The sequence below is a fragment of the Coturnix japonica genome, chromosome 5, assembly GCF_001577835.2.
Source record: "Coturnix japonica isolate 7356 chromosome 5, Coturnix japonica 2.1, whole genome shotgun sequence".
NCBI classification, from domain to species: domain Eukaryota; kingdom Metazoa; phylum Chordata; class Aves; order Galliformes; family Phasianidae; genus Coturnix; species Coturnix japonica.
Window position 1 is genome coordinate 26,398,173 of NC_029520.1, and position 17,339 is coordinate 26,415,511.

The following is a 17,339-nucleotide window of genomic DNA, read 5'->3' on the forward strand; positions in this document are numbered from 1 at the left end:
TTAGTTTTATAGACACGTTTTTCTAGATAAATCATAGGGTTCTGACAGGAAAATAAGGCTATCACCCTATTTTACACCTAATTGCAGTTATAACTACCTCTGTTATTTAAATTCATAAAGTTGCTAAGATAACTTTGAACCCTGGGGATTTATTCTCAAGTGAAGTGTGATTAGTGTGAAGAGCTATGTATATCCCTTTGCACCATGACTTCAAGTGAAGTTTTCTTGTATATTTCCTCAGTTTAGTTTTAGCTTTATATTGGGGGTATTAGTTCTAGATGTGATTATATATTTAAAAGGCAGTAAGCAAACTGGTTATGATTTTTGCCTAGAAAATGATGATGTCTTCAATGAATGATCAATTGTTTCAGTGATTTTCTAGAGATTCGGGTGACTTTCTAAACAACATAATGTTAACTTATTTAAAACTAATTATATTCAGTATGTGTTCTTATATGTATCATGTTTTAGGAATTCCAATAGGGTGTTTCAGCAGTTTAAACATCTGTTCAAGTGCCAGTGTTTGTTAAATCACAGAAAACTTATTTTAAACAATTTCATGATTACTCCAAATACTCAGTTTTCTGAGAATTACCTCAAGATACAAAAAAAATAGTAGCTGTATTGTGAAACAATTTTATTTTTTGAGGAAAAAAACATCAGTGAAGTTTGGAAATGCTGATTCTTCTGTTCTCTGTTTAATGAATGACTGTGAAAAGCTACCTTATTTGATAAATGGATTCTCGAAGATACTTGTATTTATGTTCACTACCTTAAGAAAATTTGTATGGTCTGTCATATTGTCTGTCATCTGTTATATGCACATAGATACGAAGATACGAAGATACACATAGATAGCGAAGTTATACGTGGCAACATTTCATACAGAGTTAACAAATACATTCTTTCTGACTATTTTATTGAATTTAACTTGTACTTTTGTTGTTAGTGCTTCATTGAAAACCTATATGCTTTTCTTCAGACACAAAATTAGCAATTTCTTCCTGAGCACCTTTCAACGTGTTTGGCTGGAAAAAGTACATGAAAAAACTCAGTATGACAGGCTTATACTCAAGTTAACGGTAATGTAACTTGTGGAGAGCCTCTTCCTTATGCGCACACTTATTCCTTCCCAGCCATGACTTATTGTTGCCATAAAACATGAATTTGTACAATTTTCAGAGTAGATTCTGATTGGTCAGTTTTTGAAAACTGATAATAAAAAGGCACCCAGGTAACAGCAGGAGAGCACAGAGTTGACTGTACACCAGCATTATTATAAAGTAAGAATTCATGTGCACAATGTCCGTAGCCAATCCATAGTATAGTAGTCATTTTATATAGTTACTGGTGCAGGATAGAATCAAAAGGCTGTGTAGAACAACCTTCAGAATATCATGTAAAGCATCTCAAAATATATATTTTTTTCCCTTAAGTACTATACAAGGATGGAATAGTTTGCCCAATCTTATGTGTAGTCTTATTGCCATGAGTCGTATTTTGGGTGGAACAATTACCAGATGAATTAGTTAATACTGTGTAATATCAATCAATATACCTAAGAGTTTTCTAAAATTGTTCTTTTCTTGAGCTTTTATGCATTTCTTTTTCATTTATAAGTGGGAGAAAAAAAAAAGAAAAAGGTTGTTAAGCAGTGGTCGGTTCACCTGTAACAGTTCATAATTATTTTGTTCTTCAGGGCCAGCATCTGTCATCTGTGTGTTAAATCTAGTAAACTAAATTTACATTTAGTAGGTGTATGTGTTACCCTCTTATTATCAAATTTTTAAAGTATATATTTTTCCCATGCTTGTTTTAAGTCACCAATCACACAGTTTTTCTCATAACCTATGTTAGCACTCTTGAAGCCTTCTGAAGAAAAAGTTGTGCATGTGCATATGTGTGTATTTAAAAAACAAACAAAAAAAAAAAAGTTCAAAAATATATGCAGATCTGTCATTGAAAATTAGTTATGTTTTGTGTTTGGTTTCACTGACCAATCAGAGGATCAGAATTGTACAAACACTTATCCTTACTAATCATTAACCATCTGAGCTGTTTTACTATGTTCCTTTACCCCTCTTGATCTCACTTTCACAACCCCCCAGGCACCGTTCTATTAACCTCTTCCTCCATGGCTATCAGAACTATTGGATAGAAACAGAGGAATATTCATTTGAGGAGAAACTAGTTCAGGATTTGGCTGTAAGTACTAACATAATTGGGCAGATTTTTTGGTGCCCATTGTAGTGTACATCTTATGTATCTATTATGACCTATATTTTATTTTAATGTACTGTATAAATATGCATAAATTTATAAAGTATGAATTCTTATGCTTCAGAGCATAAGGTCATTTTCTGCTATGGTCAAGAAGACATCCATCCTGTGATGCACAGTGAGATGCATCAAGGTATTGTATGCCTTCAGTTGAATTATGTTATACTTATTCTTGGGAACTGAAATGGTTTAGTTCAACTATCAAACTATATTTGTGATTATGGTAATTCCTATGTTCCTATATTTTACTTTTTTTTTTAAAGCTTGACCTAGCTGATGCTTCTCCCCTTTTCAATTTTCATTGACACATAGTATTTAACATTTTCAGCTTTGATACAAATTATTTTTTGTTGTTTTCTTGTTGGTTCATCATAAAGAGATGAAAATATATGCAGCCATATTCAGCAAAAGTTTGGTTTACATGTGTACTTGATGGAAGTGCTTGGTAAACTTAACCATTTTGTTATTTAATATTGATACTGAAAAACAATATTTTCTTTATATTCCACTTCTGTAATCAGTTTTTCTAAATTAGTATTGAAGGGCCCTGGTGTTACCTAAACACCACATGTATGAATATACAGCTCAGTGGATCACATGAAGATGCATCAGGAGATGCTGCAGTGTTAGCAAAGCAGTTAATACTGTGGGTTTTCAACCCCCCAGTATAGAACGTTGTATACCACAGCTATTATATTCTTCCCATACTCTGAACAATTGAATGGTCATAGTTTTTCCTTCATTCTCTTGCTGCATTCTGCTGAAGGACAGAATGTGACCATTAATCAAAACTGCAATTACAGTTCCTTCAGTTTTACTAGTAAATTAAACATTTATTACCATAATTACAATAATGTTACAATAATTAGTCCCCACTGAAGGGTTGCATCACAAGGTGGAGGGATGGTACGCTGCTCCTTTGACAGTGTAGCTATCTTTGCTTTCAAACTGACAAAAATGTTTAAAGTTGACAGTAAGAATAGTTCTATTCTTATATCAAAGTCACCTAAAACAGACACATGAAAGTAATTGAGCAAACACCAGCCTGAAGAAGATTCTTCTGATGTTGTTGTTAAAAATAATTCTATTTATCACTTGGTTCTGCTTAAGCTGGACTTCCTTTTAGTTCTGGTCCAGTGAAAACATGCAGGCAACTTCTGCTGAATAAGGCTTCTCTAAGATTTTTTCGTCTTATTCTTAATGCCTTGCAAGCGAGAAACTTCTGATGGTATTATCAAATGCAAGCAGATATATCAGACTTTGTAATTCCTTCCTAGTTAAACATTCAAATAGTGTTGTGGGCTCTGGTAAGCTGCTGAATAAGGTAACTACATTAATATTACATTAATGTAAATTAGACAAAATTACTGAAACCCTTTCCTAAGCTTACTGGCTCATATTTTTTCTTAATCACGAAGCTTAATTTGTATATTCTGATATAAATCTTTCTAACACAGACATCTCCAAAAAAGGAGGAAGAAGAAGAGGAAGATACAGAGAAAGAACAACCTGACCCACTTCATCAGATTATCCTTTATTTCAGTCGCAATGCTCTCACAGAGAGGAGGTAAGAAAGAGCCATGTTGAAAACTGAATTGAGTAAAAACACCCAGAAACTGAATTTCTAGTAACATTACATAAGTGAACTAACATAACTGCAATGTAGTATTGTCCATGGTGTATACTACTTCTTCGTTTGTTTTTGTTTTTTCGTTTGGTACTCTAAGCAGTCCTCATAGATACAACAGAATTTTACAGTAGAATAATAATGGGATTTCACATAGATTATGAATGTTTGCATTGATCAAAGTAGTATTTATGTATTATCAGGAGTATTATCTTCTTATTGCTATGTCATTGCATATTTTTAAATATCTTTTCTTTACAGCAAACTAGAAGATGATCCCTTATATATTGCCTATGCTGCCATGATGGCAAAGGTAACTATAATTTCAAGCTCCATCCATAGCTTCACTCAAATAGTTCCTAATGTTTTTTAAACATTTTCCTTGTCACTTATGTGGACTGCTGTATCCTACTAATTTCTACATTTGTAATGGAAAAAAGAAAAAAGATGTTAAGAGTTATATGTGTAGTAAGGATTTTCCTACTTTAAAATGATATTATAAAATTCCAGTTTATGTTACAATCCTGTTTATATTACTTGGCACAGGACTGACTTGAGAACAAGTTTGGCAGTATTAGTTGATCTGTAATCCTTTAAGAAATTATTTTGGAGCTTGCATTCCTTCAAAAGGAAGCTGACAGTGTTTGCAACCTATTGATTACAACTCATGCTCCCATGTCAGGAGAGTTTGACTATGAAGGCAAATATTATGGGTTTAAATAGAAAGATGACATGAGAACAGATAACCTACAGTTACAAGTTACATATATAGTTGGAATTATTCAAATAAAAAGGGAATATCAGCTTCTTAGTATGTATGGACACAACTCTGTAAGGATTACAGGGATCTAAAATGTTCTAACTCGATTTAGTTATGGCTTCAAAAATATCTTGCAATTTTTTTCTTTGTTTAATACCAAAACTGTTGTAGAAATAGCCACCATATTTCATACTAACCAAAATTTTGTGATTTTTGTTTCTAACATTAAAAGAGCTGTCAAGAAGAAGAAGAGGAGGAGGAGGAAGACAAAGAGAAGACATTTGAGGTGTGAATTAAAATCTTACTTCTTTCTGATTGTCTGAAGTGGATGACAGCATTTTAATTATAAGCACTGGAATAAATGAAAGGATACCACAGTGTATATTGAGTAGCTTTATTATTCATGTAGAAGAAAGGCAGTGTGAAGGCAGATGGCCTTCAACATCTTCAGGTTTTTCATCTGTATATGCTGCTTGAATCAATTCCAGACTGTATTTATTATTACTATTATTATTTTTCCCATACTTAGGAGAAAGAAATGGAAAAGCAGAGAACTCTTTATCAGCAAGCTCGCTTGCATGATCGTGGAGCTGCTGAGATGGTCCTTCAGATGATCAGTGCAAGCAAAGGTAATGTTCAGAGAACTGAAGTACATACTGTAAACTTTATCTTGTATAATGCTATACATACACATATGCATAATGATGAAATACATATATCATATACAACTTTTTATGCATATGATATTTTTATCATCTCTGATTCATACATGATACATAATGCAGCAAAAGTGTGAATTGCAACTATGTTAGCTAAAATTTCTGAGCTGCCTTTCTGATTGATCTGTTTATAATTGCAAATTTTATTGACAGTCCCCTTGTTTGGACAGGTCATACGGGACCCATGGTTGTTGAAACACTAAAACTTGGTATTGCTATTCTAAATGGTGGGAATACAATAGTTCAACAGGTAACGCTTTTCTAACTATTCAGTCTTGCTTATATAAAGGAAACAACTAATTGGAGAACTCTAGTTCTATTTTTATTGTTGTTAATTTAATTTTAGGCTAAACAATGAAAATATATTGGAGTATTTTTGTTCCAATAACAGTGATATCATTCCTTAATAGTGATCTGCATTTTGAATGGTAATTTAGGGCATTTTTAATTTACAGAATTTAATATAGACTTTTTTCCCCCAAATGTGTGTACTCTAGAAAATGCTAGACTACTTGAAGGAGAAGAAGGATGCTGGATTCTTTCAGAGTCTTTCTGGTTTGATGCAGTCCTGCAGGTAAAAGCATAAATCATATTATTACAGTTTCGCTTTTATTGACATTGATGGCCCAGGTGTTTTTTGGTTTTTTTTTAATTTCAATTACACAAGTCACAGACTCTAGAACTCTTCATTTTACTGAGAATATCTGTGAATCAGAGGAATGCTGTGTTAACATCTTAAAATATTCTTCCGACTGAGAAAATAAAGTATATTTTACGTATGCTTTTGAAGTGTTAGTTAGGAGAGGCAGAAAAGCAAAATGTAATAAGTCCTTTACTGGTCCCATATCCCTCAAGCTTTCTGGCTGATTCTGAGGATGGATGGTAGTCCATTCACTTGTCAAACCAGAATTTCCAATTAGTTAAAGTATAAGACTCTCCTAAAAAGTATGGAAAATTATTGGTGTATCTCATTACTCTTACAGTAGACATACTCCTTTCCTCAGCCATTTAAAGCAACAGAATGGTTCTGAAACACCAGGCTGAATGACAAGTGGAGAAGATATCCGAGGAAGGAAAAACTGTGGAAGGAATGATGACCTGCACTGCAGAAGTTATTATTTAACAGTTGCAGCCTAATTAAATAACATCTGTACTGTCTTTTTTCACAGTTATGTAGAATAGTTTAGTAAATACCTGCTCAAACAGGACTTGCAGTGAATACATTAACAACTGTGTATGCATATTGTTCAGGATTTCATTTTAAAAGTTTTTGATAAATGATTTGAGCACTGAAAATGAAAATGATGTTTTGAAAAATGCTTCACATTGTTTTTGGGGATGTCACAAGAACTAAGAACATGTGAATGCACTGCAGTTTAATTGAAAGAAAAGTACATCATCATAAAATTATATCGAAACTGTTTGAATGAAAATATTCTGACTCAAACAATATGTATATATAAGTTAGATTAGTAGTCAGACCTGATCTGAGACTCATTATTTTACAGAAATGGACACTGCACCTTTATTTTCATCCCTAGCACTTTTATTAAATACTTACATGAAATAAAATATGAGGCAGTGCATGTCACAACAGGTCAAGTTGGTTATTGAAGAGCAGTTATTGAAGGCTTCCAGAAATTTCCTAGAACATAATTTTCCATTGTTTACTGCAGTACCTTTTCATTATTATTATTTTTATTTATTTCTTTTTTATATAAGTGTTCTTGACTTGAATGCGTTTGAGAGACAAAATAAAGCAGAAGGCCTGGGAATGGTTACTGAAGAAGGAACTCGTAAGTAGAATGAAACTGATTCCAGTAGCACTTAAAAGATTTGAGCTTCCTTCTTTAAAAAGAGCTTATTAAACTTGGCTTGAGTTTTCTGTTGTTAAACTGAATATAAATAATTGTAGGTTGTTAAACTGAGTATTTTTTACACTTATGAAATCTTTAGCAATAATTTTGATGAAAAAAAAAAAAGTAACTTCCAATCTTCTCATCTTGTATTTTTGTTATTTTTCTTCAATCCACAGTCATCGTACGTGAGCGTGGTATGTTTGGGTACAGTTTTCAATACTATTGTTCTGAAAGTCTGTTGCAAATACAGAAAGAAATCTCTAACTGCATCTTCTCGGACATCTTTAGGTTTAGTGTTATGGTCTGCAGCAAGTCGTGTGTCCAGCTTGGAAAAAGTTTGATGCTTTTTAATGAAATGTCATTCACATTTAAGGCATAATTTTATTCATAACTAACCATTTGCTTATTAGATATATAATGTGTAGTTTGTTTGTCTTTTTTTTGTTGTTGCTGTTTTTATTGGTTTTCCTTTTTCTTTCTTTTTTGTAACCACGGATGCATTGGAGTGCTGAATGCTTTGGCTTGGCTTTTGGACCCTTTTTCTTTTCATTAATATCAGTCTGTTTTCTTAAATTGCCTTAAAGCAGCATTGATTGTAATGATATTTAATGAGAACCTTCAGTTCTGAAGGATGCTATAAGACTGTGTTCCGCATATTTAATAATAAAAGCTGTCATGTAATCATTGTATCTATCTTTTAAAGGTGAAAAAGTGTTGCAGCATGATGAATTTACTCGAGATCTATTTAGATTTTTACAACTGCTCTGTGAAGGGCATAACAATGGTAAGCAAAATGAGTTAATTTCGGGGAAAAAATGATGAGTGCAAATGATAACCCTGTCCTTAATCACAGCTGACTATAATTCCTTTTAAGATTGTTTTTTTTTCCCTCTGGTTTAGTATTCTGAGGGATAGTGACACACCAGAAGTGTTAATTGTGGATGTTAATTTGAATTTTTAAGTCTTAATGTAATTTCAGATTTTATGCAGATCATTAACACCAAAACCTCCTGCAAAGACATATATGTTTAACAGCTCTTCAGTTATGTTTGTGTTGTGATATATTGTAGTTCAATATCCAGCACAGAAAATGAGCATCTATACCCAGAAAGGTACTGAAGAAAAGTATCTTCTCCATGAATACATAAAAACAATATTGTATTTTTCTTCCTTGTTCGCACTAACCTAGCACAAATCCCTTATTTATTTCAGATTTTCAAAATTACCTACGTACACAGATGGGCAACACCACAACAGTGAATATTATCATTAGTACGGTTGACTACCTCTTGCGTCTTCAGGTGAGGAAAAAATCAGAAAAAATTGAATGTAACATAATTTTCTTTCCTTCATTTTGATAAGTTCACATTTTGATAGAAACAAAGACAAGGTTCCTCTCTTCTGTCGGGGATATTAAAAAAAATAGTAAAATATAGAAAGAATTTGGATTTAATTTATTTTGTCTTTCTTATTAGGTTAGATGACTTCTCAGAATTCTTCATGAAACCGCGTGTTTGTTAATTTCATTGTTTACTTCAGTAGACAGGAGAGTTATATAAAAAAGTAAAAAGCCACTGTCATAGAGAAATGGATTAACTGAATGTCAGCTGATTCAGCTTCTAGTGATATGCATGCAGACAGTAAATACTGCTTTCAAAATCCTAAATTAGAAAATCTAATCTAGCTGTGCATTTTCCTAGGAATCAATCAGTGACTTCTACTGGTACTATTCAGGGAAAGATGTTATTGATGAATCAGGACAACGTAACTTCTCTAAAGCTTTGGCTGTCACCAAACAAATATTCAATTCTCTAACTGAATATATACAGGTAAATGGTTTTGCATTATCTGACCATGTGCTGTTATATGTTTGTAAACATTTGGGTTTTCTTATTTTTGACAGTTACATTGAATCACTGGCCCAGTGTAAAGTTTTTACTAAAATAATGGCTTCATACTGACATGATAGAATCTCCTTTTTTACATGCTACCTACCAAAGAAATGATAAGAAACTTTTTGGTGTAGCTTCATGGAAGCCTTAAATTTGTGTGTCATTTTGGTGTTTTGGTTTTTTGTTTGTTTATTCTTTCAGGTAGAAGCCTTAGCAAGGTGAAGTGTTATTTTGATTTTATATAAGGAAAAAATGTGTTTTTATTATTTTTATTTTTTTAGGGACCTTGCATTGGTAACCAACAGAGTCTGGCTCATAGTAGGCTGTGGGATGCAGTTGTTGGATTTCTTCATGTATTCGCCAATATGCAGATGAAACTTTCACAGGTATTTGCAAGAGCCAAGTAATACTTCTTTGTATCTGTTTATAAATTACAGTCAGGTGAACACTTTAAGCCGTGAATACTGGTTCTCGTTGGTTGCACGGGTTATTGCCATGTAAAGGTTCAACACTGAATCTTCCAATTAACATCTCCACACCACTCCTTTTAACCACCAGTTATTGCGCTGCACCTATCTTTTCTTACACAAAATCAATCCTCTCAACTCATTTACATCTTTCTGTTAGTAACAGCAGCAATTTAGTTCCTCCCTCCTTGTTGTCAAAACCTGACAATCTTACATCTGAAGCATCACTAAAAGCATGGTTCCTATGCTACATATAGAGGGCAAGATAAAAGCTGGGAAGGATTGGAAGAGGGAGGGAATGTGACACTCACCTTGTCCAGTTAATTCACCGCATCCAAGGGTGAACTGGATTTTTTTAGTCACAAGGGGACTAAAAATGTTCATTTCAGTATGTATGGCCTTGTAGAGCTTCACCCCACTGCTTGGTTTCAGTCCCATACACTCACTGAATGAAACATTGTGAAGTAATTTCCTCCCCTGTATTCAGTGTCTCTGCTACCCTCTGACTTGCTTAGACTTATTGCTGTTTTACAAAAGGATATCATAATTCTGTGGACACGTAAATTTTAGGTCCTTAATGTTAGTCATGAAATCATATTAGTTTTGTCAAATTCTGTACTGTATTCTCTAAACCTACTGAAGTATTAATTCTATTTAAGTGGTGGAACATTATGCCACTACATATTCCCTGTGAAGTGAAAAAGGATAGTTTCATTCTGAGAATACTGACAGATATATGGAGTACCAGCTTTGTGGGTTTCTGCTCTCCCTTATCTGCATTTTACTGTTTCATCATGCTTTATTAAAGCTCTTTGGTAATAATACATTTGCTGCAGTAACTTACCACACGATTGTTATAAGACCTTTGATAGTAATCATAATAATTACATTTTACTCAAGATTGTGAACTAAATTCACATGACTGTCCTGCGTGTTGTTTTATTCCAAATGTATCCCTCATAAATACTAAGAAAAAAATAACCGTATACTCTGTATTGTTTTGTGATTTGTTCTTTTTCTGTTTGTTCCATTTTTTAAATACAGGACTCTGCTCAAATTGAACTGCTTAAGGAACTGCTAGATCTGCTAAAGGATATGGTTGTGATGTTGTTGTCACTACTTGAAGGTTCGAGCCATTTCTCTCTTAATGATTAAATATTACTGTCTCAGCTCTACAGTGTCAACTCCAGTAATTATGTTAATATTTTTAAAATTTTCTTTATTTACCTCTAATTGTAAATAATGCCAGGATGAAACTGATTTTGTGTTTATTTAACAAATAGTCTGAAATAAGAATATCCATGAAAAAAGTGTCTTCTGAAGACAAGCATACTAGAAAAAAGTTTATAAAATGAAATATAGAAATGGAGTTTTTGGTTCAGTTCTCAGCATATAGTTCATCTATTTAAAATATAGAGGCACCAAGTAACCCACTGTTTTAACACTACTTAGGTAATGTTGTAAATGGAACGATTGGGAAACAAATGGTCGATACGCTTGTAGAATCATCGAGCAACGTCGAATTGATCTTGAAGTTTTTTGACATGTTTCTCAAATTAAAAGAATTAACTAATTCAGATGCTTTCAAAGAGCATGACCCAGATGGTAAGGGCATCATTTCAAAGAAGGATTTCCAGAAGTCAATGGAGGCTCAAAAACAATATATACAATCGGAGATTGAATTCCTGCTGTCATGTGCAGAAGCTGATGAAAATGATATGTTCAACTACATTGATTTTGTGGAAAGATTCCATGAACCAGCCAAAGATATTGGCTTTAATGTAGCAGTTTTGCTAACAAACCTTTCAGAGCATATGCCTAATGACTCACGCCTTCAGAGCTTACTTGAACCTGCAGAAAGTGTTCTTAATTACTTTGAACCATACCTTGGCCGTATTGAAATAATGGGTGGAGCCAAGAAAATAGAAAGAGTTTACTTTGAAATCAGTGAATCCAGTAGAATGCAATGGGAGAAGCCACAGGTGAAGGAATCCAAAAGGCAGTTCATATTTGATGTTGTAAATGAGGGTGGAGAGCAAGAAAAAATGGAGCTTTTTGTTAATTTCTGTGAAGACACAATCTTTGAAATGCAGTTAGCATCCCAAATCTCCGAAACCGATTCAGCTGAGAGACCTGAGGAAGAGGAAGAAGAAGAGCCTTGCTATGTTGTGGATATCCGAGATGATGAGGAAGAAGAAAAGTCCCTGGAATCTCCTTCAGCTTTTGCAATGGCCTGTGCTGCAGTCAAGAAGAACGTAACCAACTTTGTTAAAATGGTCACTGTGAAGAACCTAAGAAAACAGTACAGGAAAGTTAGAAAGATGACAGTAAAAGAGTTGGTGAAAGTGTTTTTCTCTTTTTTCTGGATCCTATTCATAGGGGTGTTCCAACTGTTCTTTACTATAGTGTGGGGGATTTTCCAGATTCTTTGGAGCACCGTATTTGGGGGTGGACTGGTTGAAGGAGCCAAAAACATTAAAGTTACTAAAATACTGGGGGACATGCCTGACCCAACACAGTTTGGAATCCATGATGATGTAACGGAAGGAGAAAAAACTGAAGGTGCTGAGCATGGCATTAGAGATGAACTTGTGCAGTTTGTAAAGGGTGAAAAGGGAGACACTGATATAATCTCAGATATTTTCGGCATTCCTACTAAGAAAGAAGGTGGCTCAAAACATGGTCATGATGCTGGACTTGGAGATATTGCAGAAATGCTCGGTTCTGATATCCAGTCTTCTCTGGAAAACAATGTTCGTAAGAAAAAAGGATTACAGGTATGTGAACGAGATTTTGTAATTCTTTCCAGGAAATAATAATACACACAAATTACTGGATTTGCTAGTAGCAACTGAATTATTTGCAAGGTAACAGACTGATAAATGTTATTAAATGTAATTAAATACAGTAAAATAACCTTTTTCCAGTTACTTGAAGTAGATTTGCCTGAAATTAGTTTTACTTTAGTGTCTATTGCGGTTTCATACTTTTTTTATTGCTTACTAAGAATTTATTTTGTTCCATTCCGCTGAGGTGAATGTATTTTATAACTCTGATCTGAGCTAAACATCAAAAAATGTTGGTTTTACCTTATCTGAAGGGATTGTTTGAAAAGTATGCTTAGACGATTGTGAGATGTGTCAGTAAAATTTTAGTGGATCGTCTATCCAACAAAGATAGATAGATTGAGAAGATACACTGCATCCAAAAAAGTAGTTTAGGTTTTTATCAGATTTCATTTTCATCAGTTGCTTTTGACAAAGTAATTGAGCTTTGTAATGCCTACTAATTACTTTTTAAGATCTTTTTCAGATATTTGATGCTGTCATTGATACAGTACATTATTCTTCATTTTATAATTGGAAAGAGACAAATCGATGTTCATTTTTTACACAACCAGTAACTGCACTGAGTCTTTTTGAGTGAACTTTATATTTTAGGGTATAGTCTGGATGTAGTTACTTATCTTTGTCATCTGATAACAGTGAGTAATCAGGTTATTCAGTTATCTGTACTAGTTACAGTATTGATAATACAGTGTTTAAAAAAAAAAAGTCTTGTCTGAGCTGTCTATTTAAATGAAATCTACATCTTTACTAGTGTAAACCATTATAAAAAGATGCAGTGTGGTAATATTTTATTTCTTAGAAAACAGTTACTAATATTATCAAAAATTCATTTGAAAGGGTTCATTTTGACAGTTTATATTTTTCACAGATATCTGAAACTGCAAAAGAAAGTGAAGCAGAAAGAAAAGTGGAAGCTGAGAAGGCTGAGTAAGTTATCTTTACACAACTGCTCTTTAATTCCTTGCTACTTCCTAATATTAGATAACTTTGCCATAATGAATCTAAGCAATATTTTGTATAGCCTCTAAAAGGTAGCAGTACATCCCAGTGGACAACAAAATTCTAATATAAATGTATTGGCAGAATTTAACATTTCTGCATGTAAAAGTTCACGATCATTGTCTTAAAAAAAAAAAAAATTAAAAAATTTAAGAAATGAGCAGCAGTCCTGAAGAAATGTCTGCTACTTGTCAATACTACAAGACAATAATGCGTAGCAGTTTCACAGCTAATCTGCATATAAAACCAAATGTTCTGAATGAGAATTACTTCAAGATTAATGCATTTACAGTGCAGGAGTTCATCTGGGCGTTTTATGTAGCTGATCTTTTCTTCTAGCATGGAAGATGGTGAGAAACAGGATAAGGCAAAGGAAGAACAGTCTGAGCAGCCAGAAGAAGGAAAAACGAAGAAAAAGAAGCGAAGGCATGGACAAAAAACTGAGAAACCTGAGGCTGTTATGGCTAATTTCTTCAAAGCTTTGGAAATATATCAAACAAAAATGCTTGTAAGGTTTTTCATAAATTCTATTTAACATTTGTTCATATAATAGAATGCTTGATTGAAATTATAAAAAAAAATAAATAAACAAACATCGGCATGTGTTTTATAAAGGCTGGCAGTATTGATTCTTTTGTAATTTTTTGTAATACTTGGTGGAATTATATAAATAGCAAGTGTATATATATAGTGTGTGCCTAACGGGACAGATTAGGTAACTCCTGAGCTCCTTGTTAGGAGGTCTGTTTTGTTATCTAGTTTCTAGAATCTTTAATTTTACTTTTTAAATAGGGAGTGCCCACAGTTCTACAGCATCTTTCTTTGCTCTTAAAAAGTCAAATTAAGAACTCTCTGAAAACCTCCTGTGTAGTTTATTCCAGCAGTTCTCTAATAGATTTCCTCCCATACAGTTTCTGTTTGTCTTCTTATTGCATTTGATGTCCATTATTTTACCATTAAATGGCAGAACAGACTGCCAAGAAATGCACTGCTTGTTTTAACTGGCATATGAGGGCAGCACAAATTATGTTTTTACATTCTTAGAAAACTCAATGCTTTCCTTCCTCATTTTGATGTTATCTGAAGGTCATCACTAATTTCTTTATGTTTTTCCACTTCATCTACAGCACTACCTGGCAAGGAATTTTTACAACTTACGGTTTCTTGCTCTGTTTGTTGCATTTGCCATCAACTTTATTCTGCTGTTTTACAAGGTAAGCTTTTGCATTATTCTTTAAATGTTTTTTGGTTACTTCCAGAGGAATATTTAATGTTGTTTTTTGGGCTGTTTTAGCAAAACAAGTATTACAGTCCCTTAAAACACAAACTAAATGCATATTATAATATTTTAAGCTTCATATTTAAAATTTGTCATGTGACCTATTTTGGCTTTTCTTCACTCAGAATGAATGAAAACAGAAGCTGAATTTGTGTTTCTAGGCATTTTTTATTTTTTTATTACTTTTGCCTACATCTGTTTGTCTTTCCGTTGTTTATTTTGACAAACAATGGAAATTTAAAATCCAGCTAAAACAACTGGTGGATTTTTTTGTTGGTGGTGTTTTTTTGTTTTGTTTTAAATCTCATCTGTTTTAAGGGTATGGAAAGGCTTGATTATTACGAGCTATTATATTATTATATTTCCCCTTTTTCTAAGAAGTCCTACTGACTAAGGTCATTTTTTTTCCTCAGGAAATACTTTGTACATGATTTCAGAATCAGATATTGCCAGATAACTGCATTTGCTTTTCCTAGATTTTCTTTTCAGTGAAATGAGATTACGTGGAAAATTTAGCCGTGAAAATGAATTGATGTTACTGTTCAAAGTTAATGGTCTTATCTACTATCTTCACAAGAACAGGCTTTAGAAACATCAGTTATTAGGAAGAACTTAGGGATTTGTCAGTATATTAAAGGAAAAGCTTTGAAGTTTATTGTGTGTTCAAATTTCTCTTAGGTGACAGAAGAGCCACTTGATGAAGTGGAGGAAGACACTAATCTCTGGAACTCTTTTGAGGAAGAGGAAGAGGAGGAAGGAATGGTATTTTTTGTTTTGGAAGAAAGTACAGGTTACATGGCACCCACTCTCAGAGCACTGGCAGTTATTCATACTATCATCTCCTTTGTCTGTGTGATTGGATACTACTGCTTAAAGGCAAGTTCTGAATCGTATCTACATTTGGTAAAGCATGTTGTTCCAAAGTGATTTTTGGAGCTGAAATTAAAATACCTGTTTTTATCGTCTTCTTGCAAATTAGTATGTAGATGAAACCAAAACCATTCTATGATTCCAGGCTTTCCTCACATCCTAGGTCTGCCAGGGATGGAATTAACTTTTTACATATTACTGTGTATGTCTGGATTAGAGCTTGAGACAGTGTTGGCAGCATCCACATTTTGGTTATTGCTGAGCAGTGCTTGCACACTGTGAACATTTTGTCTTCTTTACCCACTCCACGTGACCCCCAGTGAGTATGCTGGGAGTGGGCAGAGGATGGGAGTATGCACAGCTGGGAGAGCAAACCAAACTGGCTAAGCAGCTATTCCATACCATATAATGTTTTACACAATAAGAAAAGCCAGGCTTGGTAGTAGAACTTGTTTTCCAAGGTGGCTGTTGTTTGGCATTGATTTGCTTGTGGAAAATGGGGAGTGATCTCTTTTACATCACTTCTTTTTTCTCCTCTTCAAACTGTTTTTGACTCAAGACAAAGTCTTCTTGCTTTTGTTGTTCCTGCTCTTTCCTGTTCTATTAGGAGTGGGGCAAAGTGAGTAAGTAGCTGTGTGGGTACTTAGTTTTCACCTCAGTACCTTCAGTTTTATAAGGTAATAAGGCAATACAGTAGCATTTAAACCACTCAGCATAGAGAGTTCTCGGTTTTATGTTTAAATGGTAGCCAAAATTTTACATTGATCAAATCCTCTGTTTTAGCAGGAATTAGCCTGAAAGAAGAAAGGCAGTAGTACCACCAGCAGCGTCAAATTTGAATTTTTGGGTATAATGGCAAGCTTGCTTTGTATGAGGTTATGAAGGAAAACAATTGAAACAAACTATTCTAGCTCACCAAGGCAATCTATCTTTCTCAGTCCCATGTTCCTCTTCTTATTGTTGACTTGCACATTCTGGAGTTTAAAGTTATACTGTGTTTACATTACCAGACTATTATTACAGAATAGCAGGACTGTTAGCTGTCAACAGAATTACAAAATCAAGATAGTAAATGCAGTGGTGTCTTGAATCTTGTTTTATGTTTTAAGTTTAATTTCATTATTTAGTATGAACATATATGTAGATTATTCATGACATTCTAAGAGCTGCTTGTTTATCAGTAGCAGAAATCAACACTATCACTGGGATGAGATCACCTCAGTCACATCATTGTCTCCAGTTGTCAGAATTGTTTGGGTTTACATAGTAGTATAAAGAGTACAATGTAGATAGGACATTACAGTTTCAAGCAATATAAAAACCTTAACTAAGCTGTCCACTGTTCATTATCATAGGTCCCTTTGGTTGTATTCAAGAGAGAAAAGGAGGTAGCTAGGAAGCTGGAATTTGATGGATTATACATAACTGAACAACCCTCTGAAGATGATATTAAAGGACAGTGGGATCGCCTGGTTATAAACACACCGTATGTAAAATTAAGTGTATAAATATGAATGGTTTATATATATATTGTAGTTTATTAAGCCATTGATATAGAACCTAACCTGTTCACAAACATCTACTTCATCTAAAAGAAAGGCATTTTTACTCTGTATTAGATACTGCAGTAGTAGATTCTAATTTGAAATCTGCCTTTTCATGGTTTGCAAGAATTGTGCATCTCTTTTCACAGTCTCTCTCCAAGGCATTTTACAAGTTAGTCGCTACTGAGAATTTT

The 17,339-nt window shown here is 33.7% G+C and overlaps 1 protein-coding gene across 4 annotated transcripts in view; it reads left to right on the forward strand.

The window, feature by feature from the left end:
* Nucleotides 1–17,339, forward strand: part of RYR3 (ryanodine receptor 3) — a 174,165-nt gene that overhangs the window by 144,373 nt on the left and 12,453 nt on the right. For 2 of the 4 annotated variants that reach the window (XM_032444977.1, XM_015864781.2), the window contains 20 exons: nucleotides 2,109–2,205; nucleotides 3,738–3,847; nucleotides 4,169–4,220; nucleotides 4,900–4,953; nucleotides 5,197–5,296; nucleotides 5,557–5,636; nucleotides 5,884–5,960; nucleotides 7,109–7,182; nucleotides 7,422–7,439; nucleotides 7,949–8,029; nucleotides 8,458–8,546; nucleotides 8,946–9,074; nucleotides 9,419–9,523; nucleotides 10,649–10,730; nucleotides 11,057–12,381; nucleotides 13,322–13,380; nucleotides 13,792–13,960; nucleotides 14,580–14,666; nucleotides 15,410–15,607; nucleotides 16,957–17,087. In XM_032444977.1, coding sequence (XP_032300868.1) covers nucleotides 2,109–2,205; nucleotides 3,738–3,847; nucleotides 4,169–4,220; nucleotides 4,900–4,953; nucleotides 5,197–5,296; nucleotides 5,557–5,636; nucleotides 5,884–5,960; nucleotides 7,109–7,182; nucleotides 7,422–7,439; nucleotides 7,949–8,029; nucleotides 8,458–8,546; nucleotides 8,946–9,074; nucleotides 9,419–9,523; nucleotides 10,649–10,730; nucleotides 11,057–12,381; nucleotides 13,322–13,380; nucleotides 13,792–13,960; nucleotides 14,580–14,666; nucleotides 15,410–15,607; nucleotides 16,957–17,087 — 3,117 coding nt within the window. Of the gene's footprint in view, nucleotides 1–982; nucleotides 1,083–2,108; nucleotides 2,206–3,737; nucleotides 3,848–4,168; nucleotides 4,221–4,899; nucleotides 4,954–5,196; nucleotides 5,297–5,556; nucleotides 5,637–5,883; nucleotides 5,961–7,108; nucleotides 7,183–7,421; nucleotides 7,440–7,948; nucleotides 8,030–8,457; nucleotides 8,547–8,945; nucleotides 9,075–9,418; nucleotides 9,524–10,648; nucleotides 10,731–11,056; nucleotides 12,382–13,321; nucleotides 13,381–13,791; nucleotides 13,961–14,579; nucleotides 14,667–15,409; nucleotides 15,608–16,956; nucleotides 17,088–17,339 lie in introns of all 4 variants that reach the window. The other 2 variants (XM_032444978.1, XM_032444979.1) reach the window with 1 other exon arrangement.